The sequence below is a fragment of the Leptopilina heterotoma genome, unplaced genomic scaffold (genome assembly GCF_015476425.1).
Source record: "Leptopilina heterotoma isolate Lh14 unplaced genomic scaffold, ASM1547642v1 Lhet_95, whole genome shotgun sequence".
Classification (NCBI taxonomy): domain Eukaryota; kingdom Metazoa; phylum Arthropoda; class Insecta; order Hymenoptera; family Figitidae; genus Leptopilina; species Leptopilina heterotoma.
This window is the reverse complement of record NW_025111202.1, coordinates 1945210-1970554: the sequence shown is the minus strand read 5'-3', so window position 1 is coordinate 1970554 and position 25345 is coordinate 1945210. Positions and strand designations below refer to the sequence as shown.

The 25345-nt window shown below is 28.0% G+C and overlaps 7 protein-coding genes and 1 long non-coding RNA gene across 15 annotated transcripts; 3 read left to right on the top strand and 5 right to left on the bottom strand.

Moving 5' to 3' along the window:
- Window positions 1–51: 51 nt before the first annotated feature.
- LOC122512210 (tubulin alpha-1 chain) lies at window positions 52–3095 on the bottom strand. Its single transcript, XM_043627926.1, has 4 exons — window positions 2945–3095; window positions 1663–1885; window positions 569–1398; window positions 52–476 (listed from the first exon to the last, which is right to left on the bottom strand). Exons 1-4 carry the CDS (start codon window positions 2945–2947, stop codon window positions 180–182), a joined length of 1353 nt encoding a protein of 450 aa, XP_043483861.1. The 5' UTR covers window positions 2948–3095; the 3' UTR covers window positions 52–179.
- Window positions 3096–3163: 68 nt separating this feature from the next.
- Window positions 3164–4965, top strand: LOC122512215. 4 transcript variants are annotated; one of them, XR_006302601.1, is made up of 4 exons: window positions 3164–3259; window positions 3424–4019; window positions 4176–4467; window positions 4667–4965. It is a non-coding gene; the product is annotated as an uncharacterized LOC122512215 (long non-coding RNA). The 4 variants fall into 4 exon arrangements; XR_006302602.1 differs by having other exon boundaries at window positions 3218–3488; window positions 3706–4019; XR_006302600.1 differs by having other exon boundaries at window positions 3218–3962.
- A 293-nt stretch (window positions 4966–5258) lies between these two features.
- On the top strand, window positions 5259–7938 carry LOC122512214 (putative glycine-rich cell wall structural protein 1). Of its 2 annotated transcripts, none has more exons than XM_043627931.1 (4): window positions 5259–5493; window positions 5794–5816; window positions 5937–6054; window positions 7818–7938. In XM_043627931.1, the coding sequence occupies exons 1-4, from the start codon at window positions 5478–5480 to the stop codon at window positions 7859–7861; spliced, it is 201 nt and encodes a 66-aa protein (XP_043483866.1). In that variant the 5' UTR covers window positions 5259–5477; the 3' UTR covers window positions 7862–7938. The 2 variants fall into 2 exon arrangements, with proteins under 2 accessions (XP_043483866.1, XP_043483867.1); XM_043627932.1 differs by lacking the exon at window positions 7818–7938 and adding an exon at window positions 6403–6576 and having other exon boundaries at window positions 5261–5493.
- LOC122512211 (ninjurin-2) lies at window positions 6647–9930 on the bottom strand. 3 transcript variants are annotated; one of them, XM_043627929.1, is made up of 5 exons: window positions 9529–9930; window positions 8844–9033; window positions 7525–7635; window positions 7358–7423; window positions 6647–6991 (listed from the first exon to the last, which is right to left on the bottom strand). In XM_043627929.1, the coding sequence occupies exons 2-5, from the start codon at window positions 8919–8921 to the stop codon at window positions 6770–6772; spliced, it is 477 nt and encodes a 158-aa protein (XP_043483864.1). In that variant the 5' UTR covers window positions 8922–9033; window positions 9529–9930; the 3' UTR covers window positions 6647–6769. The 3 variants fall into 3 exon arrangements, with proteins under 3 accessions (XP_043483864.1, XP_043483863.1, XP_043483862.1); XM_043627928.1 differs by having other exon boundaries at window positions 8844–8938; XM_043627927.1 differs by lacking the exons at window positions 8844–9033; window positions 9529–9930 and adding an exon at window positions 7795–8498.
- Window positions 9931–10160: 230 nt separating this feature from the next.
- Window positions 10161–16310, bottom strand: LOC122512209 (inner nuclear membrane protein Man1-like). The gene is made up of 10 exons (XM_043627925.1): window positions 15780–16310; window positions 14955–15646; window positions 14774–14870; window positions 14471–14676; window positions 13415–13632; window positions 13185–13313; window positions 12971–13100; window positions 12610–12883; window positions 12127–12533; window positions 10161–10878 (listed from the first exon to the last, which is right to left on the bottom strand). The coding sequence occupies exons 1-10, from the start codon at window positions 15944–15946 to the stop codon at window positions 10727–10729; spliced, it is 2472 nt and encodes an 823-aa protein (XP_043483860.1). The 5' UTR covers window positions 15947–16310; the 3' UTR covers window positions 10161–10726.
- Window positions 16311–16683: 373 nt separating this feature from the next.
- Window positions 16684–17771, top strand: LOC122512212 (barrier-to-autointegration factor A). Its single transcript, XM_043627930.1, has 3 exons — window positions 16684–16870; window positions 17026–17173; window positions 17256–17771. Exons 2-3 carry the CDS (start codon window positions 17048–17050, stop codon window positions 17400–17402), a joined length of 273 nt encoding a protein of 90 aa, XP_043483865.1. The 5' UTR covers window positions 16684–16870; window positions 17026–17047; the 3' UTR covers window positions 17403–17771.
- Window positions 17772–17816: 45 nt separating this feature from the next.
- Window positions 17817–23235, bottom strand: LOC122512208 (leucine-rich PPR motif-containing protein, mitochondrial). 2 transcript variants are annotated; one of them, XM_043627923.1, is made up of 18 exons: window positions 23031–23235; window positions 22655–22854; window positions 22369–22541; window positions 22168–22296; window positions 21702–21969; window positions 21404–21635; window positions 21140–21325; window positions 20846–21050; window positions 20556–20774; window positions 20323–20477; window positions 20037–20226; window positions 19738–19951; window positions 19416–19647; window positions 19150–19309; window positions 18760–19076; window positions 18496–18688; window positions 18149–18427; window positions 17817–18079 (listed from the first exon to the last, which is right to left on the bottom strand). In XM_043627923.1, exons 2-18 carry the CDS (start codon window positions 22762–22764, stop codon window positions 17952–17954), a joined length of 3390 nt encoding a protein of 1129 aa, XP_043483858.1. In that variant the 5' UTR covers window positions 22765–22854; window positions 23031–23235; the 3' UTR covers window positions 17817–17951. The 2 variants fall into 2 exon arrangements, with proteins under 2 accessions (XP_043483858.1, XP_043483859.1); XM_043627924.1 differs by having other exon boundaries at window positions 22655–22831.
- A 370-nt stretch (window positions 23236–23605) lies between these two features.
- On the bottom strand, window positions 23606–25241 carry LOC122512086 (EP300-interacting inhibitor of differentiation 3). The gene is made up of 7 exons (XM_043627722.1): window positions 24993–25241; window positions 24831–24923; window positions 24608–24738; window positions 24408–24531; window positions 24029–24322; window positions 23832–23950; window positions 23606–23698 (listed from the first exon to the last, which is right to left on the bottom strand). The coding sequence occupies exons 1-7, from the start codon at window positions 25063–25065 to the stop codon at window positions 23636–23638; spliced, it is 897 nt and encodes a 298-aa protein (XP_043483657.1). The 5' UTR covers window positions 25066–25241; the 3' UTR covers window positions 23606–23635.
- Between the last annotated feature and the right edge of the window lie 104 nt (window positions 25242–25345).

Below are 25345 nucleotides of genomic sequence, written 5' to 3'. Positions count from 1 at the left end.
ATTCAAGTTTTAATTTCTTTGTAATTGGAGGAAAATAAAGAGTCATGCATATAAGTTGCTGAAAATTACTGTTTTTTATTCAACTGGCAAAAGCTGTAAACAAAGACTGGTGTAAAAGATATTGGTTTAAAAATTTCTTGCAGAGAGGAATGTCATTAAAATGATGAAAATTTGGTAGTCTAGTATTCTTCTGCTCCCTCTCCCTCGCCTTCGGTGGAGTCCATACCGACTTCTTCGTAGTCCTTCTCCAGAGCAGCAAGATCCTCTCTTGCTTCTGAGAATTCGCCTTCCTCCATACCCTCACCGACGTACCAATGTACGAAAGCACGTTTGGCGTACATCAAGTCGAATTTATGGTCGAGTCTTGCCCACGCTTCAGCAATAGCTGTTGTGTTGGACAACATGCACACTGCTCTTTGTACCTTGGCCAAATCACCGCCTGGCACAACGGTTGGGGGTTGATAGTTGATACCGACCTGGAAAAAGATAAAATCAAACAATTAGATAATTTCATAATTAATAATTAATAATTTCATAAGTATATTATAGAGGTAAAAGGAATATTTACCTTGAAACCAGTTGGACACCAGTCGACAAATTGGATTGTGCGCTTGGTCTTGATTGTTGCGATTGCAGCATTGACGTCCTTGGGAACAACGTCTCCTCTGTACAACATGCAACAAGCCATGTATTTTCCGTGTCTGGGGTCGCATTTGACCATTTGGTTGGCTGGCTCGAAGCAGGCGTTTGTGATTTCTCCAACGGAAAGTTGTTCGTGATACGCCTTCTCGGCAGAAATGACTGGAGCGTAAGTGACCAGAGGGAAGTGGATTCTTGGGTATGGTACCAAATTTGTTTGGAATTCGGTAAGATCGACATTGAGAGCACCGTCAAAACGAAGAGAAGCCGTGATGGAGGAAACAATCTGTCCAATCAGTCTGTTAAGATTTGTGTAGGTCGGTCGTTCAATGTCCAAGTTTCGTCTGCAAATGTCGTAGATAGCTTCATTGTCTACCATGAAGGCACAGTCGGAGTGTTCCAAGGTAGTATGGGTTGTCAATATTGAATTGTAGGGTTCGACAACAGCAGTTGAAACTTGTGGAGCTGGATAGATAGCGAATTCCAATTTCGACTTCTTTCCATAGTCAACAGAGAGTCTTTCCATCAAAAGAGATGTGAATCCAGAGCCGGTACCTCCACCGAAGGAGTGGAAGATTAGGAATCCTTGGAGTCCAGTACATTGGTCGGCCAATTTACGGATGCGGTCGAGAACCAAGTCAACAATTTCTTTTCCGATAGTGTAATGACCTCGAGCATAATTGTTAGCTGCGTCCTCCTTTCCAGTGATTAGTTGTTCTGGATGGAACAGCTGACGATATGTTCCAGTTCGTACTTCATCTGGAAATTTCAAATTTCAAAAGTTATTCTCTGCACTGAAAGAATTTTGGGCAGAGTGCAAGCTTTACATGAGAACCGCCAGTGCTCTCTGTCTCAGGGCTCGCATCTCGCCTTTTTGAGGTGAGATACGAGCCCTGAGACAGAGAGCTCTGGCGCCTCCCATGTAAAGCATGCAGTCTGCCCAGAATTCTTTCAGTGTGAATATAATTTTTTCTTTGACAGCAGTTGAATCTTAATTAATCTTAATCTTAAATTTAATCTTACCGACTACTGTTGGTTCAAGATCGATGAAGACAGCTCGAGGAACGTGTTTTCCAGCACCAGTTTCACTGAAAAAGGTGTTGAAACTGTCATCGCCTCCACCGATAGTCTTGTCAGAGGGCATTTGACCGTCCGGTTGGATTCCATGTTCCAGACAGTAAAGTTCCCAACAGGCGTTACCAATCTGGACTCCGGCTTGACCAACATGGATTGAGATACATTCACGCTAAAAATAAAACATACCGTAAGAAACAGAACTTTAAAAATACCATGAAAAAAGAATCAATAATTCTTCATTTCCAGTTAACCTTTAAAGTGCTATGCCGGTCTGGCAGACCGCTATTAAAATTTTCTTTGCTTGTAACTTTTTTTCAAAGTATAATAAGAACTTGAACTTTTTAGAAGCTTCATATTTTATAAAAATCTGTTAGGAGACAACTTTTTCAAAAAATTTTATTCGTTAAATTTTTTAATATAAATAAATATTTGAAGTATAGCGGTCTGTGAGACCGGGGTTAGCTTTAAGTGAAAGTATATTCCAGTATATTCCCATGAGTAACGTCTGCGCAACTTGACGCGCAGCTAGTTTTACTGACAGTTCTCATATACTGCATTTACAAAATAAATCAAATAAATAAATGCATAATACAGAAATGACTTTTTTTGTTAAAAAGTAAAAAATATTTATAATAGTAGTCTTTTAAAAATTATAAATGACTAAAAAACTGTCAAAAGGGAATAGCGGTCTGACAGACCGGGGTTAGCACTGAGCGTGATTTTCCAACACTTAGCACTTTAAAGGTTAATTCTAATTTAAGAAACGAAACTAAAGAATGTTCTACAATCGACAATAAAAAAAATACGGCTCCGCTCTAAAAAAAATTATAGAAAATATTTCGCACAAGTAAATTGTTCTAAATTGATCAGTAATTCATGTCCAAATTAAAATACGAATTACAAATTCCAATTTTCCTTTGTCTATAGTAGAGTAATAAATATGAAAATAGAGATAAAAAAGTTAAAGATAAAAGTTACTTGATAAAATTATTATCTCAAGGATATAATAATAGAAATAATTGAAAAATTATCAAGGGTAGGGCTATAGAAATATGAGTCAGAAAAAGGGTGGAGCCGGCCGGTAGTTAACCGTTACAACAATATGGCTGACTCCATGGTTGAATAAAGGCCAAGAGAAGCGGACACAGAACTTTCTCTTTTCCGTCGAAAAAATAAAGATATCAAATTAAAACCAACGTATTTTGAACATTAATATATCGAAACTTACCATTTTGAATATTAAAGTAGTGCTCCTTTCTTGTGAGACGGAAAGTTGATTGTTGGCTGAAGCTGGTAATGCGGCTTCTGCAAACTGCACAACAATACCGTTTAAAGAGAAGACGAATACTGCGCGCGGGTGCGCGTCTGTTTGGTATTTATAGTACCAGTAAACTTCCCCCCTCTGATCGTTGATTGGTGCTTTATGTTGTCATCGTCGCTACGATTGGTTACATTTTAACCGCAGAACGCATCAATTTTTTACTCCTGGAAGAAATAGTTCATAACACCTGTCCCTTTTTTAGAATATTTTAACATATAAAGGGTGAGAAAAGTAAAATATATCATTTCTAAATTACTAGCACATAGAAACAGTTTTTTTTAATCAAAATATATTATAGTACAGAATTCATTTCTTCTATAAAAATCCAGTGCTTTTATAACTTCCGTTATAACAGTGCCGTGTATACCATATATGGTTTGTTCCAGGTTCGATATTATGTGTAATGCCTAAAAGCAGACAGAGGCTTGAATTATAATTTGTTATTGATTCGGTGGGTTTGTAAACGTTTCCAAACGTAGAATTAACGTAGGTTTTTTAGGAAGGAATATGATAAAATTGAATAATTTATAATTTATAAAAAAAGAATTATACTCATTAATCTTTACGATCTTTACCAAAAATATTATTGTCTCATACAGAATAGAATTAAAAGTTACAATGTTACAAATTTTACATTATTTATTTACTATAAAGTTTTCCTTGTATAGGGAATGAAAATACTAAAAATACTATACAATAAGATAAAAAAAAGATGTAAAAAATGAGAAAAAAACCTGATAAATCATCATGCCAGAATAATTAGTTTATTATTAATCAATAAGGAACCGTTGCTGTGCAGATATATTTGATTCTGAACATAAGTTTTGTACTCTGGAACTTTCTAGAGAAAGCAATGAAAGCATTTTCAACAAACGCTGAAATCTAATAATACAATTTTATAACGGATGTGGCTACAACAATACAAGTACATATATACAGCATTTTCAACCTCCATTCTCAAGCAGTTTTTATATATTTATCTGTAATTAATTATCATAATATATTTATGATTGCATGAACTTTTGTGTATATTTACTTAGTAAAATGTAGAGTATAAATAATTTGTTCTATATTGGGAAATGCGGTAAAAATATTTTTACCGTAAAAATACGTCCTTAAAAGTTTCATTCATTTTCAGGTTTGAAACGTCATCTGTCGGATCACTTGAGAAGATGATCTTATGCTTATATTTCGCCTTCGCCAACTTACTCTCATCTTTCATCCATTTGTGATTTACCATTTGCCGCATTTACATGATTGTGTGTTAGGTCACGCTTGCTTTCCAAAATTAAATAAACATGGTATTTATTATTGAAAATACCGAATGTGATAATCAGTAAAAATATAATTTGTTTTACAATTCCTATAAGATCAATTAAAATAAACTTGGACTACTTCTGTTTAAAGAATAAAGCATCAGTGAAATTAAGGTATGTATATCTATTATTTATAGGTTATATTCAAATTTGCTTGTAATATTTAACTCCAATTTATTCTACTTGATATTTAATACAAAAACAATTATAGCATTTTTACTATGCATGTAAAATAATTTGAAAGTTTTTTAATATATAATCTAGTTGGCTATTTTAGAAAATTATTTTAAAGGTGAATTTTGTTCTTTTACAGAACATGATGGTAGTAATGGAAAGTGCTGAAGGCGTAGTCAACTGTCAATTTATTCGAGATGATTACAAATAACATTTGTCAGTTTACACCAGTTACAAAGTATCAAGAGTTAACTATGACTGAACTGCAAAGGAAACAAGGAGTTGAAGATACGTATCAAATTTTCTTAAATTCTAGTCAAAATTTATTACTGAAAGATACTTTTGTATCTTGTATACAATTTACAAACAAGAACAACCATCCTCAGTATTATAAAGCAGTAAAGTTTAAATTATAAACTAAATGACAATGTAATTGAAGATGAATAAACTCAACGTTGGACTATTTTTTTGTAAAAAACTTAAGATTAAATTAGGAAAATAATAAATCTATAATTATATATATATATAATGAATATTTTTATTTCTGAACATTTATCTGCAAAAACCCTTGTTTGCTTCAATAGTATTTTTAATATTTTACAATGCAGCTTCTTATAACTATACTATTGATCTATATTACATAAAATATACTATATTTTAATCTTTAATTTTCATCTCACTAGAATATATGCATAAATTTCTATATATAAAGTGGATAAATTGCATTAGTGCATTTTCGTCGGTAAAGAAGTTGAAGGCAGTCTAGAAGAGAACATCGCATGCAGAACATTTGAAGATGTTGCAAAACAAATGAAATACGAAAAACTATTGCATTAATTCACATTAATTTCCGTTATTAGTTATTTCGGGTGCTTCTAGTCACAAGATTTAATTATACAGTTTTTTTCTTTAAAATTACTGAAAAATTTTTCGTTAATTCTTTCATTACCATGGCCAAGGGTAAAGGTAAGTATATTTATACCACTTTATTAGATTTCATTGTCAAGTTGAACATTTTTATAAATATCAAGAGAAAAACATTTAAAAATAGACATTGTTTTCAAATCACTTAAATAGAGAAATTTTAATTTAAAAAAATTATTACTTGAACATTACGTTTGTAAAGTAAATATTTAACTATTAGAAATATTTTTATATATTGATTTTTTATGACTAAAAAAAATATTTGTAATTGTATAACATTTTACGCATTTGGCAATTGTGATACGAATGATGAAAGTCAGATTGTTGTATATATTTTTATAGGTGGAAACAATAAAGGCGGAAATGTAAGTTTTTGAAATAATAATTATATTATATAAACTAAATTCCACTGCAATAAATTTTCTTGAATGGAAAAAAAAATACTTTTATCATGTAGAATTTTTAAAAATCTCAAAATTTTGCAGCAGAAACAAGGAAATTCCGGAGGAGGGAAAGGATCATCAGGAGGCGCTTCTGGTGGAAAAAGTACACAATCAAAATCAAATGAACCTGCCGACGCTGGAAAGAAAGGCGCAAAAAAAGGTAAAATCATCCGATTTTTATCATTAAAACAACTTTTATAAATTTCAAATTTATAAACACAAAACTAAATTTATTCTTTTTTATTCAAAATTATGAGAATGATACACCATATTTTCAGTTCATTTTGAGGACAAATTATGTAATTTATACAAAAAGGAAAGATAATAGAACATTTTTCGATATGATCCTAGTAATAACATAACTAATTAGTATTTATCATGAAATGAGTCCAGTGAGAAAATTGTCATAACACAAAATTAAAGTAACAATACTAATAGAAAATTTTATAAACATTAAAAAGAGTGAAAAGAAAACTGAGAATAAAAAAGTAATTCTTAATGTTTACAGGTGGAAAAAAGTGACTTAATTCCAGTCATAAAATATTTATCAAATTTACGTATTAATTCTTATATTTCATTATTCAATATTAATTACATTCTGTTTAGGTCCTTTATGACCCAGTACAATTTCTGTTATTATATATAAATGTTTTTAATTTAATAAAATTATCATAAAATATAAGAAGAATTTGAATTATTTCTAATATTAAGTATATTTAATTTTATATAAGTATAAAAAAAAATGAATTTCATAGATGTAAAAATTGTTATTTGTTAAAAATTCAAAGTCTGTACAATAATACAGATTAATTCTTATTTAATTTTTTGATATAAAAGAATAAGAAATTTTGATTTATTTACAATTATTTTTTTGTTCACGCTTTTTCCTCTTCTGTTGGAATAGCGCTCTTTACTGATCTGTATTCAATATAATTTGTGTCACGCATTTCAAATGCAGATAATATCACATTAACGGCGACTGTTAAAACCATCATTGACATGCAAATGTCGTTCCACAAATTCGCCCTTCGTTGATGATTCTCTTTGTTTATATCAAAGCTCGATCCCAGTAGTACACAAAGAATGCCTTGAAGGAGCTAAACGCAAAATAAATAAATAACGAAAATATTAATCGACGAAATAAAAAAATAAATATTGAAAACAATAAGTTTAATTCTAATTCATTCTAGACATTTTTTATTTTAAATTGTATATTAAATATTAAATTTCTAATAAGTTAATTATTGTTTTAAAGTATTACGAGGACAAAAGTCAATGATAAAATTAATAAAAGTTTAAGTTATTGATTCTAATATTAACATGGATGCGACTATTAATACAAGAGGCAACTTATCTAGGTTGTCTATAGACAGTATTTTCTCTTACTGAGAAGTATAAAAAAAGCCGTACATAATTAGTTTAATTATCAGAAATTATAAATTAGGAATAATTTTGATATTTACCTGTAAACTTATTGAAATACCAATCAGTGTCAGCATTAGTGTATAAAATTCGTGTTGACTTCCCACCTAAACAAATAGAGATGAGATGATTTTTTTTTCTAATATTCTAAGGAAATTTTATAAAAATTAAAATAATAATATTAATAATTTTTTCATATAAAAATTACCTGAAGGATAAATTTCAGTTGAGATGCATTAGTAGTAAGTAAGGCAATGTCCAGCATTCCTTGAGCAATAGTTTTCTTTGTTGCATATCGATTTACGTCCCAAGATTTAGGCTGCAATGAAAGTAAATTTTTATCTTATGATAAAATAGTAAAGTAAATTTTTATCTCATGATAAAATAATAAAGTAATGAGTAAAATACTAATAGAGTATTTTAGTAGAAAAAATTTGTTTAAGATAAGTTAAAATCAGTTTTTTTTCTATATACATACTTTTTTAATAATCTGATTTACAGTTTCAGAAGCAATAGGATATTCAACAACGAAAGGTGTATTATAGCGATTATTAAATTCTCTTTGAAATTGTACCGCACTATAATGACTGTAAGAAGTTATTGGTTCTCTATTAGATCGCGTAACTCGTACATTTTCGAATTCCTCTTCATTATTGCTATGATTTACTGGTTGGCCAAAAGTCACTGGTTTTGTTGTTGAAGAAGGGACACGACGAGGAGTACGAGTCATTGTTACAAATAAATACTTTTCTTAGCTATTCTTTTTTATATTCAAGAAAAACTTGAAATTTCTCTTGACAAAATTATAATTAACTTTGGATAATCTGTTGTCATTCGATTCCGAATATTTGTATTTATTTTCAGCAATGAACACTATTTTAATTTTAAATTTAATTTGTTAATTTTTAAACTATTTTTTTAATTACCATAAGAGATGTGATTTGGTTCGTTGGAGAATTGTAACTAAAATAAAATTTCTTTTGATGCTATACCATCAGATTGTTTAAGGGTGTAAGGAGGCCAGGGTTTCTTTTAATAGCAAATAGTTAGTAACAGCTTTTAAATAATTGTATAAAGAAGTAAAAAATGGGACACTTTATAGAGTAAAAAGATTTGCTGACATTGCTTTATTGATCGGAATTGTTTATATATTTTTAATATAACTTATGTCAATTTTTAATGAACTTAATTTCAGTCAATTTAATTTGCAAAAAAATAAATAATACACAGAATTAATTACAAATTCCTAATTTTTTCGACTTTTTTCATCTCAGGTTTGTTTTTACAAAATCTTTTTCAAAAGATAAATAATAATTTCATTGTCCGGAGTTAAAGTGATGAAATTGTTGATGATTAATAATTTACAAAACGTTTGAGATAAAATATTGCAGATGTGCATCTTTGTTAAAAGAAAGTAATTTAAAATATTATAATCATTTCTTCATGAGGAAGCAATAATAAAATTATAACAGAAAAAAAAATTTGTTTGTAATGTTTAAAAATTGAAATTTGATGATAATGATTTACCTGTCCCGTGACAACTTGAGCGGCCGCTTCCATAATTCCAGTTTTCCCCATCACAGTTTCCATGACTCCCACAGACATTTTTTTCAAAGACCTCACTGTGCAAGAGGGAACCCAATTATCAAAAGATTTTGAGCTTGTTTAAATCTCAGCGCACTACAAATTATCTTTCACTGACTGACGCATAGAATGACTATATCCCAAGAAATAAAGAAAAGTTTTTAGAATTGACCTTTGTCTTATATTATCCTTCGAATCCCTATATTTGTCAATATATTACTAAACCAATAAAAAAAATACGTAATAAGAAATTTAATTCCATAAAAATGAACCAAAGAATTCAATACTTTCATTTTTAATAAAAAATTCAATACTTTACTAAAATTTGAAAAAATTATTTTGATTAATTTTATTAATTTTATTAATTTTGTGCAATTAAGCAATTGTAAATTTTAGAAATTTACATATATTCAAAAAAAATGTTTAATTTACATATTTTTTAGATTTTTTAATTTATAAAAATTTGTAATTAACAATATAATACAGAAATGAAACTGTATTAAAATATAAAAGCAACAAAAATAAACAAGTTCACAATAAGTGTAAATTAAAACTTACAAGAAAAGAACAAATTACGCTTTTTTTTTACACTTTTCTGGTCTGGTTAAAAAAACAATAATATAATTACGTTTTGTGACAATATTTTTGTGAGACATCGGTGCGTCGATCCTTATGTCAAAAGTGTGATTGCTGGGTACATCATATTGTTAGATCACGTCGATTAACACTGACAATGCGCGAAAAAAGTATGATCGATTCATTCAAACTACTATGCATGACCTCACAAACTTCCATGGCAACTTATATTGTGGTTTATCGCACAGGATGAATTCGAAGCATCAATAGCTTTTCGCAATGTCAAGCAAAAGTGAATTCAATCTGATGAGTTGAGAAATCCATGATGAAAGTACCATTTCAAAATAAACTTGAAGAAAGGAAAAAAATGTGCTATTCTGAACAAAAAACAGTAAATTAAACCTACATTTAATAACTTGGATTTTGAAAGTATGATAAAATAAAAATTACATAATTTAATGGAAAATAGTATTTTACTACTAAATTAATTTATTTTTTATCCGTAATAGAGATGATAATAAAATCTAAATCTTTAATGTATTTACAGCTTACAATCAGCAATATTAGAAATTTTTTTGTTTTTTTTGTTTTTGTTTTTGTTTTTGCTGATGTGTACAATCAACGAGTTATTTAACAGGTATATAACTGGTTACAAAGAAACGGGATAAATATCAATGACTCAAGTATTAAAAACAAATTAAGAACAATTTCAGTTTTAACCTTTATCCATAGTAAACCAAATGTAGCATTCAGAATGCTTAGTCATGTCAACTTAATACTGTCAAATACAATCAATGGTGCTAGGAACCAAAATTTTTTTTTTTTTAAAACAAATGTCTAAATGAAAATATATAGTAACACAGAAAATTTAAATTCATTTAAATTTGTCTTTGTTTTACAACGCCTTATTAACTTTACATAACAGTTATTTTTTGACTTTTCACTTATTATAAATTAAGAAAAGAATAAGGATTGATGAAAAAAAAATGATATTTGTAAATATTTACCTTATAAAACTAAAAAGGATTAGCATTTGTCATTAGCATATCATTAATTGCTGTTATAAAATTGTAAGTAACACGCAATTCTTTAGATTCAAGTACAAATAAAGACTTACGTTATAATATTTTCACTTAGTCAGGTAATTGTTCTGTGTAATAAGTTTTTTTTTTTTTTAATAAAACATTCATCTTATGGCACCCAACATATGATCCATTAAAGAAAAAGTACTTGTTGCTTTAGAATAAAACTTAATTTGCCTCCATTGGTGTTTGCCAGTAATTCGACTGCAAAGAGAGTCGCTGATTATTACTTGGCTTCAACGGAGTTGTAAAATATACGGCATCTGGGAATCGTTCGTGATATCTTTCTAATCTTAAATATTTGACTGTGACCAAACGTCCTGGAATAAAAAATGTACAAGCATTTCACAACAATTTCTTTTAAAGATAAAAATAAACTAATAAAGGGTTGCCACAATTTATAATTTAATTTTTTTCTGCTTTCCAGACAGAACTTTGACTTTTTTCCTGAATATTTTAATTCACTCTAAAAATTATTAGATACAGAAAAAATGTTTGAAATACATTTATTTTTAAATATCTTTAATTGTAAAATTATTCAAAACATCAACAGTTTTTAATTTTTTAAATAAATATTTAACAATTGTTATTATTTTTCCATAGAAATTAAAATTTTTAAAAATTTCAAATCCTTTGAAAATCAATAATTCATAAGAATGAATTGCTAGGTACTGTAATTTATCGAAAATTATTTTCAAGATTAAAAATTCAATTATTTTCTAGAACTTTCAACAAAAATTCTTTATTAATTCAATTATTTTTAATAATTTTTGAGAAAGTTCCTTAGAAATTCAATTATTTAATTAAAGAAAAACAAATTTAACTTAAAATATTTCTGGAATCTACTTGCTTATATTTTCTAAAATTTCAATATTTTGAAAAATTGCCATTTGAATATAGATACTAAATTTTATTAAAATTATATTGAAAATAATTGAATCTCGTACGAAGAATTTTATTAGCTTTTTTCAAAAAATTTAATATTGTTTTGAAGAATATTTATAAATTTTATAGGGTGGCCGCAAGATTGACTTTATCAATTTCCCTGACATTTTACTGACATAACAACGAATTTCCCTGAAAAAATTTTTTTGTTTAGAGCAAAAAATGTATTGCATGACCGTCTTAATTTCTTTAATTGCCATGACAAAAAAATTTTTCCTGACATTTCCCTGACTTTACTGGCAAAAAATTTTTTTTCCTGACATTTCCCTGACTTTACTGACAAAATATTTTTTTCCCTGACATTTCCCTGACTTTACTGACATGTGACCACCCTGTTTTAAATCAATCTTATATATATATATATATGTAAAGTTCAAATATTGTTAGAAATAGAAAGAGTTTAAAATTAAATTAAATCTCTTCAATCTCTTCTTTCAATTTTAAATTCTTTCTATTTAATATTTAATTTCTAGAATTTATAAGAAAATTCTGAATTTATTTAATGTACAATTTTCTTATGAATTCTAGAAATGATGAAATATTTTCTTCAGTACTTTTGATAAAATTCCCTGACCTGTGGCAACCTTGTAGTAATGAAAATAAATCTATTCAAGAGAACTCACCATCGTACCAACAACCATGCAAAGCTCTATACGCCTTTCCAGCATCTTCTTTGGACATGCACTTCATGTAAACACAACCTTCCCGACTACCACGATCAACGTTGATGTGGAAAATATTAACTCCTTCTCCGCATTTTTCAAGAATAGCATCCTTAACTTTTGTCTCCCAGTCGTCCTCAAATTCACCATCCTGTTTGAACATATTTCTTATCTTGAGGCAAGGTGTAGGCGAACTCAGCGGACTGTTCACGGACCCTTCCATTGTTTCAAAAGCCTGGCCTTGCCATACTTTCGTTTTTTTCTGCATACTTGAATTTTGAGTATTCGAAGTATTTAAACTGCTACTTGGCAACCACCGCCAAACATGATACTCTTCTCCTGCAACTTGTTGAACTTCTCGTCGAATTCTAAACATTAAAGAAAAATTCAATTTAGTTGTCCATTTATTATTAAAATTATAAATTCAAAAATGATCATTCATACCTTGATTCGTTCTCGTCTAAAAATTTAACTGCCTTTTCCCATGTACTAGCTAGTTTTTTGCGATTTTTCGGTGGTATAAGATTATCTCGAACGTGATTTATAGCAAGGTAACTTTCTTGAGTACCGCCGGGACTACTTGTTACAGAATTTTGATGATTAATCTCCACCATACTGATAATTTCACTGACAAGTTGAAAAACTTCCTTCTCTGTCTTCTTTTTTTGTTGCATGTACCATGTTGTCACTTTGTGACCACCGATTATAAGCAATGCGCCTAAAAAATTACAAGAAAGTTATATAACTCCATGGCAAAAATTAAATTTGCAACTCAAAAGGAATCAAATTTTTAAATTTCACTTACTAAAAGCAATAAGAAGCATTGATGAAAATAAAGTGAAAACTTTTCTTTTTATGAGACACTGCATCGGTAATGCGGGATTTGTAATTTGTATTCCAAGTTTTTCTGCCACTCGAACTGAAAATAGTTTCTCCTGAAATTAATAATAAACTTTAATAAACACTAAAAGTCATTTTGCTAAGTAGTTGAAAATTCATCTTTTTCTTTTTTAAATTACCATTGTATCGACAATTTCAGTAATTCCTTTATTTTCCAGATCAATTTCGATAAGCGACATTCCCCATTTTGGATTTGATAATATCAATATTTGCGCATTATACAAATCTTCCTTGACTTCAAATTCCGACTGAAATATTTATAAAAGTTCATCTTTAAAAAGTACTAGTAATCTTAAAAAATTAAAAAAAAAAAAAAAAAAAAAAAAAAAAAAAAAAAATCTTCACTTACCACTTTTTGGTTTTTAAATAATTTTATGATGTCATTGTCAGTAAGATAAGGTTTCACTTCGGAATCATCACAAATTGAAGACACTGCTTTTTGCATTAACATTTGCTGTAGTTTCTCAAGTAAGTCAAATACGTTCCCAAGATTTTCTTCTAGAACACAATTCACTTTTGGGTGATTTTGATTTTGAAGGTCCGAAACGCAAAGAGGAACGTTGCTATCTAAAAATTACAATTTACAAGATTAATGTTTACAAAGTAATAATTTTTGTTAAAAAAAAGAAACTATTAAAATAATAAATTAAAATAAAATTAATGCATTTTTCAAATTTCGGTTAAAATAATAGATGTAAAATTAATGCTAAAAATATATAATTTTACGCTAAAGGAAATGTGTTGTTCTTTTATTACTGAAAGCAAGGAGGGTGAAATAAATCTTTAAATATAAAATTCTCTAATGTAAAATCTTTATTGTTTAAATGAAAAAAGTACATATTTTAAGGTTTATGGTTGACAATTATAATGTAATATAATAAATGTATTTTTAATATACATTTTGTACCTTAGTTAATTAATTAATTTGCTATTTTCTAAACTAGTTTTATAAAATATATAAAAAAAAAAGATTTTTTTGCATTCTGGTGTAAATTTTTCTGTGGACTATCAAAAATATATATTGTGAAAAAAAGTTGATGTTGCATTAAAAATACATTTAATCAGGCACAATTTTTTTTCTATAATATACAAAATAGATAAATTTTAAATGAATTTTCATTTTTTTATTGCAATATTTATTCGTAATTCTTAGTGTGTCAAAAGAAAAATAGTTGATTAAGTTTGCTCAATTTATTTGAGCGTTATAAGTAATAACTAATTTTAACATTTAATTATCAATAAATCTTATATAAGAATTTTCAGTGTTTTCAATTGAAATCTCTTTATTTAAAATATTAGTAGAAATGAAACTTTAATATTGAACAAGTTTCCAAATGTGAGTTTAATTTTATTAGTATTCTTTTATTATTATTATATAAAAAAGAAGCTTATACTGAATACCTACCAGCTGAAAGTGATGGGACAGTTTCAGTTTTACCGCCGAGACCAAGATAAACAATTGCTAAAACTCCGAAAAATAAGGCCAACACTATTACTAGAATCATAGATACGATATTTTGGTTGTTCCTCATTTCGTCCTTAGTTTTTGCCGTTGGTTTAACATTTCTCTTAACAATTTCTCTAGATCTGTCCATAATTGAAGTTATGTATCTATGTAGTAAAAAGATATTTTGGATTAAAGCAATTAGTCTTTTTGAACAACTTTTGAATATAAATATGTATATTTTATTTCGATAAAATAAGTTACCTTGAAGTTGAAGGATAAATGGGCCTTGAAGAAGAATAATGACCATTTGTGTCTGATTCTGAAACTTCTGGGGTAGTGTTGGTTTGGCGATACGGACCTGTAATTAAATAATCAATTATCAATTGAGAATTTACAAAATGAAAGCATTATATAAAATGTAATTTTAATGAATGAAACTTACTTTTAGGAGAGAATTTTGAAACTGAAGGAACATTTATAGAAGTTCGCGAACTCAGTCTCCTGGTGAATTCCGATAGATACGGTGTTTCGAAGTTAGCGAGAACGTCATTTTTATTGGTGCTTGTATTTCCATAATCTTTTGTGAAGTCTCCTCTGTTGGACACGATGGGACTCGAGTTTTTAAATTGAGGAGTAGAAAACTTTTCATCTTTTGCTATATACAATGGCTTTGTTTTAATTTCATGTGCGGATGATTTCGTAGATAAGCCAAGATCTGGAATACTTTGATTTTGAATTCTAGGCTCGAATGATTTCCCAGTATCGCCAAATTTAGCTGTATGTATGACTTTCTCCGGTTCTTCAGGCATATCTGAATCGGAACCTGTCTCTAATCCGTCATTTATTGGTGTGAATTTGTAAGTTTTTGTTACTTTCGGTGTCTCTGGTTTTTTAACAATCCGACTTGTTGAGACAGATGGATTATCGTACTCAGAGTCGGCCGACTCGGTATTTCGTGATTTCTCTTTCTTTTTCACTGGAGATTTAGATGTGCTTGATATGCTGGAAACTACGGACGTCGTCAACGGTGGAGGCATTGGATTTGCTAATGTTTGTCTCCTTATCGCTGCTGTAGCCTTCTTTTTTCTGTTTGTAGCCACCGATGAATCTTCATCTGTTTCATCACTGCTGTACCTTTATTTTAAAATAGATAATGTTTATTTACTGGTAAAAAATTGGCAAATAATTAAAAAAACAAGAATGAAATTTCAATACAATATGAGAATTAGAAAGAATTGTAAATTTTCAGGAATAAGAGGTTAGTTACCTTGCCGCAAGCGAATGTCTCGACGCACCACTGCCTTTTGCTTCAATCAGATTTTTCAACTTCTTGATAAGAATGTTCCTTGTTGTATGCGTGACCGGACCGGCGGGAAACCCATGTTCAACGAGTTTTTTACGCAATTCTGAATCACTTAGATTGTCTAAAGACATTTTGACTGCAGGTTTAAAGACACACAATCAAAACAAAAGAAAAAAATTTAGAGAAAAATCTGTACTTGTCCACTTGTTACAAGTTTCACGAGCAAAATCTGTTCTCTACGACTATCACACACAAAACTAGAAAAGGCTTTGCTTACTTTAGCACTATTCTGATGATTTTTGTTTTCATCTGCTTCTAAGAACTGATAACTTACATGAGACAGTCGTACTCTTCTTATTTTAATTAAACTTTTTCAATTACTGCACTTGAGTATGCCCAAATAATTTTATAGTCATATACTGAAAAACACATTTCTAAAGCGCAAGCAAGCTGAAAAGTGCTAAAAAGCGGCGTACTTTTATAACGGTCAATTAACAAGTTAGTTTCTGAGTTTATGCGCATGCGCCAATTTTACAAAATTTTACAAAATTTAATGCACAATTTCTGAAAATATTTTCAAATCAATTTCATATTTAATTTCGTATCAGAAGGCTTCAAAATTAACAATTCGTTAAAAGAATACAATTTAATTAAGCATTTAACCTGAGAAAATATTTAAAAGTTTTATAATAAATTAAAAGTATAATCCACAGGAAACCAGCATTTTGCAGACTACCAGGGATGGGCATGGCTTTAATTAAGTCAAGTTCACAGTGCAGCATCAAGCTTATTTTCATGTATTCTCGAATTTCATTGGTTCCTTGTCGGACAAATTTTGAAAATTGTCAAATTACGTAAGAGAAACGCTTCACTTCTATGTTCACAAAGTTGCGGTTACAAGCTAAAAGTAATTTATACACAAAAAATTTAGTGATTCATTTTACGCACATAATTTAATGAAAAGTATAAAAAGTGAAAGAGTGCCGATTAATAATTAAACTTCTTTTCTAGAAAATACTAGGAATAGACGAAGAAAGTATACCTCAATAAATTATGTGAGTATACATTTTTAACTGAATTTCTGAAATAAAATTTAAATGTATATAGATATATAATATTGGTGGTAAATTTTATTTCGGCAATTTTGCACAAGAGATTTGGTTATCATTTTTCAATTGATATAAAGAATATTTTTTATACTGTTTTTCAGACATTGAAATTTAAGCTCAATCATGTCGAGCACATCCCAAAAGCATAAAAATTTTGTAGCGGAACCGATGGGTGATAAACGAGTTACGGAGCTTGCCGGTGTTGGTGAGGTTTTGGGCAAGAGGTTAGAAGCTGCGGGTTTTGATAAGGTAAATCCAGTAATTTAAATAATGCGGTAAAATATTTAATTTTCAAGAAATGAAAGTAAATACATTTTCTTTAATCTTCTAGGCATCTGTGGTACTCGGGCAATTTTTAGTTTTAAAGAAGAATGAAGAACTATTTCAAGAGTGGATGAAGGACGTGTGTTCCGCAAATGCGAAACAGTCGCATGATTGTTATCAATGTTTAACTGATTGGTGTGACGAATTCCTATAATCTAATAACCAACTTTTATATGATACAATAATTTTCCATTTAAAGTAATTTTTATCTATTTTGTAAACGTAAATACTTGACTTTTATTTCTATTTAGACGAGACTGTATGGCGTATGTGCTAAATATAGTGACTTATTGACTCTACATAAACATAAAGTGTACACAACAAAGACTTATTTTTTAATGTGTTGTAAAAACGATTTTAGTAAAAAAAAAAAAAAAGGAAGCATTAAAGATAAAATTTATGACATTTTATTATAAAATATAAATGCTATTGAAAATAATAAATATTAAACTAGATTGTATACAAATGTTTAGAGAATAATGAATAAGAAATACTATTTTATAAAATAAATTTTAAAGAAATATTTCAAGTTGTATTGAATTTTATACCGAAAAAACAACAAAAAATGTAGCTGAATTTTAATATTTTATTATAAAAGAACAAAACTAGTTGAAATTTTTTTTTTTACATATTAGTAAACAATTAATATGACTTAGATTACCTTCATCATAAAAAAAGAATAATTTTATTCGTTTCTAATTACTTATGCTGTCACTCGTAAACTCCTAGGTTCTAAGTAATCAGACTCTTCATTGCTTTTAATTTTACTTCTTCTTTTAATCTCAGCGTTTAAAAGTATATCCAATCCTTTCTTGTATTTTCCTCGAGAGTCTATAAAACAATGAAAGATTATTGTAAATTTAAATAATTAAAGATCAGTAAATAATTGTTAATAATTACCAAAAGCTTGCAGCAAAGTTTCATAAAATTTCTGATAATGAAAGCGATTTATCTTTTCGAATGATTTTTCAACTTGTGGTAGTATGTCAAGACAGTCGGCGTAAAGAAAAGACTCCATAATAAAACTGTATGAAAAGGCATTTGTCGTCAATTTCGGTGCATATTGATTCCATATATTTAAAGCTTGTGACGGATTCTTATAGCAATGGAAGGCAACCACAGTTAATATCGGTTTATACAATTCTGTATTTGCAAAAATTTTGATTGCCAAAGATTCAACTGAAATAAAAATTGCAATTAGGACTTTTTCTCAAGCAACAAAATAATTACATAATTACAAAACTTACATAATTCAAAATTTTCCGGGTGATTGATAAAGTACTTCAAAGACTTGTAATTACAAACATTGGAAGTATTTCTTATTTGCTTCTTGTTATCTACTGTTATTGCTGCATCCACATATTCTAAATAGTTTTTAACTTGATTTGAATTTTCACACGATTCAAATATGTTGTATTCATTTCCCTCATTTCTTTGGATCTGATTAGAAAATAAAAATTATATATGAATAAAGTTTATAGAGCGAAAAAAATAATTTCACATGTACTTACAAAATTAAAATATTTATCAATTAGACCAATTGATTTTGTGTCTCCAATTTTGATTAAGTTATCCAATAAAATATTTGTATAAGATTGATTTGGAGATGCATTTTCTTTAATGAAAGTTTGAACTATTTTTGTGTAAATATTTGTTTGTTGCTCTTCTTGTTGATCGATTAGAAACTGTTTCATAGAATCAGGTAATCGTTGATTGTTTCTTTTCAATAATTCTGTCATCATTAATAAAAATAACGATGATGGGACAGTATTCTCCTCTATAATTTGATTCCATAATTCAAGACCTTCAGTCCATTTGTTTGATGCACCTAGGCAGATTTAAAATTGCAAATAATAAACGATTTTTCCTTTACTATTTTAAATTTGAATGCAATAACTTACTGTAGTTTTCAAGTAACACATCATACAGAACGTTACGACCTATGTTGTTGACTCCTTTGGTGATTTGAAGCAAGTCATTGATCATATGGTATTCATTGTTCAGTAAAAGATCGTGCATTATCTTTCTTAAATTATTTCCTTTAATAAAGAAATCTCCTGACTATTGAAAAAAATATTTAGTTAGTTCCACATTTTTATTTAAAGTATAATAATTTTAATATCTACTAAATTATTAGCAATTAACTCTAAAGAACAGTAAAGCTTACTTGTAAAACTTGTTTACTCTGGGATAAACGATTATTCCTAAGAAATGCAATAGCAAGATTCAATAATGTTTTTATGTATCCACTGTGTTGGTTTGAGAAGTTTGTAAAGTGTTGTAAGGAATTCGCATCCTCAACTTTAATAAAAGCTTCCATTATTTGAATTTCACTTGTCAGCCAACCATGTTCTTTTTCTATATTTTTAACAACTTCCAAAACTTGTTCAAAATTGTTCCTTTAAAAAAATAATTTTTAAAACTATTTTTACCATTGCAAAAATGTGTTATTCCTAAATAGTTAATGAATTGACCTTTAAAAGGCTTACTTTTCTAAATGAACATTAATTAAAGATTGTGTCATCTCCCTAGTTATTTTAATTTTATAATCTTTGATAGTATCCAGCAACTTAGAAACACCATCAACAGAGCCTTTTTCCGCTAATAAATTTAAAGAATTTACACACTGTTGATCAAGTTCTCTCGATGGTATAAACATAATTTTTTTCTTATTTGTAAAATCTGCGAGTATCTGTAAAGCATCTATAAAAAAAAGTAAATTTTCATAAATACTCTGTATTCAAACAATTTATTTCTTAATAGACTTATTTATTACGTATATCCTTACCTTTAATTCTGTCTTTCTTTACTAATAAATCGAAATAACTTAATAATTTATCAAAATTTAATAAGTAATTATAAGAGTTCTGTAAACTTTTTATTGTTATTTCAGCATTTAAAATATCTCCTTTTTGGCTATAGTTTCTCAATTTATATCCTAAATCAACGTGTTCTAGGTGCGCTACCATTCTTTTTTCCTAAAAAGAAAAGAATTTTTCAGATTCACATAGTCAATATTTTTTCTATTACAAATTTTCAAATTAATATTTAGTTCATATATTATAGAAACTTGCCTCATTATTCTGATTTCTCTTAGACAATTGATTCTGCAATTTAATGTTGTCTCTGAATAATAAAATTTTCTTGCTCTTAATGTTATTCAGTGATTGCAGAAGACGATACAAATTTTTTGAATTGTATTTAACATTATATCTCTCAGAAAATTTAACTGTAAAAATATATTGAAAGAAAAATTATTACACTGCAAAAAAAAAGGAATAAAACTTTAAAAAAATTTTAAACTTACTACACTTTTCAACAGATAGTAATTTTCTGTTTGATAGATAATATTGTAACAAAGAATTTATAACATTTTCAGCAGATAATTTGTAATCTTCTATTAGTGTTTTCATTATATCTGGCGCTGAGAAAGTATTTACGAAGGGTATTATAAAATGCAATAGAGTTTCTTCGCTCGGTTCAATGTTAAAATCCTCTTTCATTGCCTTAATTGTGTTGAAAATAGCTAAATAAACAATTAAAAATCATTTGTAGTCTATAAATATTTTTGTAATTTTAAATAAATAATTAACTAACTTCCATCTTTTTGAGATCCATGCTTCGACAAAAGTGGCCAGAAGAAATGTTCGTTTATTGAAGCATCCATTTTTTGCCAAGCTTTGAAAAAAGGAATACAATAATGTTCCTTGTTCTTTACAAAACAATGGAGAATTGTAGATTCATAGGCAGGAACTTTCAATTGTTCAATTAAATTGAGGTAATTGATGACTGTCTCCGCAGGCTAAAAGAACAATTACATATTAGGTTAATAAATATATTATTTCCAGAGTTAGTTATTATTTAAAAATAGATTTAAATGTATGTACTTACTAATTCACATTTAATAATATTCCTCATAAATTGAACAGCATGTACTAATACAAAATTCATTTTATCAGCTTTACTAGCCGATTGTATAAGCTGAAAAGCAACATCGATTTGTTTATGATGCAAAAGCTTTGTAATAAAATGGCTCATGTCAAATATAGATGAATCCCAAGAGATCAGTGACAATATCTGTATATAAAAAAATTATATTTAATTTGAAATTTTTTAAATAATATATTTAATTACAATGAACAAAAAAATTAAAACCTTATCAATATGATCAGAATGTCCATTTATAGCTAAATAATAAATGATTTCAATTTTATTAATATCGTCAATAGGAATATTTTGCCGCTCACAAGATTTAAGAGTTTCCATTATATTTACAATGTCACCTTTTTTTGCATAGGAATACAAAAGAGCATTGTAAGCATTAGATGAAGGAATACAGCCCATTATTTTCATTGTACTCAAGATATTCAGAGCACCATTCATATCACTAAACAAACAAATAATATAAATTTATATTATTTTTATATTATATTATAAAATTGTATACACTTACTTTGCTTGAGCATTGCCAATAATTAATGAACTAAAAGTCTTCTCATTAATGGGAATTTCATTCTCTTTAAAATAGTGCAATATTTTATTTGCGTCAGAAATGTTTCCTTTGCTGCAGTAATATGTTAATAAATACTCATATGTAAGTGTATTTGGCTGAACGTTATTACTAAGCATTTCTGATAAAATGGTTGTTGGGGAAAAATCCTTCTCATTTTCCATGTATATCTCAATTAAGGCATTATAATGATTCACGTTAAATTTGAAACCTAAAAAATATACAATTTATTAACTGTAACTACAATTTTAGTCAAATTTGTCATCATCTCTACTTTTACTATTTGCAAAAAGTGGTAAAATTTTACCTCTACAAGCAAATTTATATACTCATTTAACTATTTTGAAATTATATTAATTTTTCATTTTGAAAAATTGTCATGACTTCGGAAGAAGTAAAGTTTGCTTACCCTTTGATTTCAGTACTTGACACATAGAATCGAGAATTTTTAATCTTTCATCCGGCATTTCATGTTTCATTTTATTTCCACAACAACGAATTAACATCAGAATGTCATTATCTTGAATAACATGTAGAACTAAATATATTAAATTAATATCTTATTTATTCAGTATATTTACCAAAATTTTAAAAAATTGAAACTACTAACACTGCTGCTTCTTTGTATTTTTGTCTTCGTTGTACATTTTGTCCACTAAACTTAACATATCTTCATAGGATGCATAATATTTAATTAAATATTTGTTTTTAATACGAGTTAGAATATTAATGTTGGTCTCAATAGTCTTCGGAAAGATGGTGTTATCAATTTCTGCAGTTTTTCTATAAATATCAAAATTTAACGAGAAAAGAAAAATATTAGTATAATAATTAAACTATTTAGAATTTTTTTTTACAAAAAACAAAAATTTATGCGTGTAAAAATTGAGACTAACCCATTTATTTCAACAACGGTAGACTGTAATCTTAATGCACTTTGAAATGTTTTAAGATGGTAACCATTAAAGAAATTGATGTATTTCTGAGATCTTAAAAATGTTGCCATTCTGATTTATTTTTCATTCAACTTTGTTATGCTTTATAAAGTTTATAAATTTTAGCCTATGATAAACCTGGAATGCATATAGGTTATAATCTGAAACATTCAAAGACAATATATAAAAATAAAATGACACATTTAAATTGTAATTTGAAAATTTTAATATTGATGCTATTCGTCGTGTTAGTTGTAAATGTTGCAAAATAATAATAATAATACTTAATAATGTAGAAAACCATATATAACAATGAATTAATATCACTTATCATAACCTTCAAATTCAATTTTTCTTTTTAATTCCGCTTACAGGCGAATAGGACATATCATTTTAACAGTCCACTTATGAAATATAAGTAAAGAAAATGTTAATTTTCATTTAATTTTTTGACAAAACTTAATTTTAATTGAATTACATTAACCCGTGCACTTTAAAAATTTATACAAAAAAACCATAAAGAAAACAACTCTAATAGATTGTAGTACAAAAGTCACGTGTCTACCGGATACCGGAAAAATATACGCCATCTGGTGATTATTATTGTCATAAAACTAAATATTTTTAAGTAATTTATTTATAAACTTTATAAATAAAATAAAACTCAATAAATTTGTCATAAAATATATATTTATAAAAATTTTTATCAATATTATAAATTCTGTTAAGATGTAAAATTACATTATAACAAATATTATTGTAGAAATGCCTCTCGTATTTACATGCAAAGCAATGCACATATTTATATAATTTACACCTTATTCATAAATTAAAAATTAGTCTTATTTTTCTTAACTCTGTTCAAGCATAAATTATTTTAAAAAATCTGAAATTAAGCTTTTTTTTTTTTGCTTTTTCAATTTTGGTAGAACCTGATAAATACTATAGGACTTCCTCAGTAAAATTGATCATTGGTTCTTTGACATTATAATACTTTACTAAAGTCTGCAACAAAAAATGGAAAAATTTAACATAATAATATTTTATAAACAATGTATTATTAATTAATTATTAAAATAATAAAAGTATTATTTTTTTCGTTTTGTACAAAATTTACTTGTCAGTTTTAAATACTTACTTTCCACTGTTGTGGATTTAAATTAATTATGTTTTGAACCGATGATTTGCCAATTCTTTTAGCTTGTTGTGCCATATCTTTTGTGCAAGGTTCTATTAATAATCCTCCTGTAGATTGATCTGAAATAAAATTTCATTTCTTCTCAGTATTGCTGTGTATTTTAAAAGATTTTAAAAGTTTTTAAAAATTTGCATTACCCTTTTTGATCTGAATAACTCCATCACGAGCCAAAAAGGCAACATGCAATACATTTTCAATTGTATGCCCAAAATCAGTTGGATGTAAAACCAACTGGAAGTAATCAAGAGGTTTTTGATTTATTCTTTGATATTGAATAATTTTTTTTCTGATTTTCTCAACAGTCTCTTCAACACTTCCTTCATTTTTTTCAGTCGAAATGACGTTTTCCGGTTTCTTCGTAACAGCTCGTGCGTCTCTTTTATGTGGTCCTCTTCTTTGAATAGGTTTTTTTGGCAATGGTTTCAAAGCTCCTGTAAAATTGAAAATATCAGTCAGCAAAAGAAAATTATAAACATTATTTCAATACTGATTTCTATTTTGAATTCACGAATTCACCTGAAAGAGATGAAGAATATGGGGTTTTCTTAAAAATTTTTTCAACATCAACTTCCAGAGCACGCCAATTTAAATTTTCCGGTTCGTCTGATATTGTATCAGACATTTGTTGAACGTAATCGTGCTAAAAGTAAGATATGAAAAGAAATAGAAATAAATATTATTTCTAAAATAAATATTATATGAACATGATGACTTACTATCATTTCTGCGTAATCATCATAATTATAAGTGTTTGCATCTTTCAGTAATGTGACTGTACATTGTTCAATAATCTTCGAAATGCAGCCTACAATCTCTGAATCCAATATCACTTCCACTTGATTTTCAACTGGAATAATGGAATTTATATTATTTTACAAATCATTGTAGATATTACATTTCCCAACAATTCAATTTTTATTATAATAATTATTCTCTTACTTTTTTCTTCCAAACTTGTTTCTTCCATTACAGCATCTTCCTTTTCAGTAAATTCATTTAAATTCACCAATGTTCTAGAACCAATTGCATCTTCTAAAAAACGCAAAATAGTTTTAATAATAAGAGGAAATAATGAAAAACAATTTAATTTAAAGTACTTACGTAGAGCTCGTGCTCTTGTTAAATAGCGGTTCAAAACTTGTTTTCGTTCAACAGGAGAGAGATTTTGCGCCATTTTTATCAGTTTATTAAATAAAAGCAATGAGTGAAGAAAGCAATCAGCGTAATCAGTATTAATTTTGTAATTCCTGCAGCAATTTTAATAAATTTTAACTGGCAAGTGAAATTTGTTGACAAGTTTGAATTTTGTTTTGATTAAGTGACAGAAAGACACGAAAGACACTAATGGGTATAGAGGAGTCACTCACTTGAGACTTTAAGTTTTGATCACATCCCCAATTGCTGGCATGCATAGAAATACAAAAATTTGATTGGTTCTGCTAAAAAAGACCTAC

Coding starts and splice junctions, on each gene's coding strand:
- LOC122512210 (XM_043627926.1), bottom strand. Junction 1,399..1,662: donor TCTTGAACCAACAGTAGTCG/GTAAGATTAAAT, acceptor TGAAATTTCCAG/ATGAAGTACGAACTGGAACA. Junction 477..568: donor GGTGTCCAACTGGTTTCAAG/GTAAATATTCCT, acceptor ATCTTTTTCCAG/GTCGGTATCAACTATCAACC.
- LOC122512214 (XM_043627931.1), top strand. Junction 5,817..5,936: donor GAAACAATAAAGGCGGAAAT/GTAAGTTTTTGA, acceptor AAAATTTTGCAG/CAGAAACAAGGAAATTCCGG. Junction 6,055..7,817: donor AAAGAAAGGCGCAAAAAAAG/GTAAAATCATCC, acceptor TCTGATTTACAG/TTTCAGAAGCAATAGGATAT.
- LOC122512211 (XM_043627927.1), bottom strand. CDS start 8,046: ATGACTCGTACTCCTCGTCGTGTCCCTTCTTCAACAACAAAACCAGTG. Junction 7,636..7,794: donor TAAATCAGATTATTAAAAAA/GTATGTATATAG, acceptor CTTTCATTGCAG/CCTAAATCTTGGGACGTAAA. Junction 6,992..7,357: donor GTATTTCAATAAGTTTACAG/GTAAATATCAAA, acceptor TTTTGCGTTTAG/CTCCTTCAAGGCATTCTTTG.
- LOC122512209 (XM_043627925.1), bottom strand. CDS start 15,946: ATGTCTTTAGACAATCTAAGTGATTCAGAATTGCGTAAAAAACTCGTT. Junction 15,647..15,779: donor AGACATTCGCTTGCGGCAAG/GTAACTAACCTC, acceptor TTTAAAATAAAG/GTACAGCAGTGATGAAACAG. Junction 10,879..12,126: donor GCATGGTTGTTGGTACGATG/GTGAGTTCTCTT, acceptor TTTTTATTCCAG/GACGTTTGGTCACAGTCAAA.
- LOC122512212 (XM_043627930.1), top strand. CDS start 17,048: ATGTCGAGCACATCCCAAAAGCATAAAAATTTTGTAGCGGAACCGATG. Junction 17,174..17,255: donor AAGCTGCGGGTTTTGATAAG/GTAAATCCAGTA, acceptor TTAATCTTCTAG/GCATCTGTGGTACTCGGGCA.
- LOC122512208 (XM_043627923.1), bottom strand. CDS start 22,764: ATGGCAACATTTTTAAGATCTCAGAAATACATCAATTTCTTTAATGGT. Junction 21,970..22,167: donor TCAAGTACTGAAATCAAAGG/GTAAGCAAACTT, acceptor TATATTTTTTAG/GTTTCAAATTTAACGTGAAT. Junction 20,478..20,555: donor ACTATCTGTTGAAAAGTGTA/GTAAGTTTAAAA, acceptor ATATTTTTACAG/TTAAATTTTCTGAGAGATAT.
- LOC122512086 (XM_043627722.1), bottom strand. CDS start 25,065: ATGGCGCAAAATCTCTCTCCTGTTGAACGAAAACAAGTTTTGAACCGC. Junction 24,739..24,830: donor AACAAGTTTGGAAGAAAAAA/GTAAGAGAATAA, acceptor CCATTATTCCAG/TTGAAAATCAAGTGGAAGTG. Junction 24,323..24,407: donor ATATTCTTCATCTCTTTCAG/GTGAATTCGTGA, acceptor TCAATTTTACAG/GAGCTTTGAAACCATTGCCA.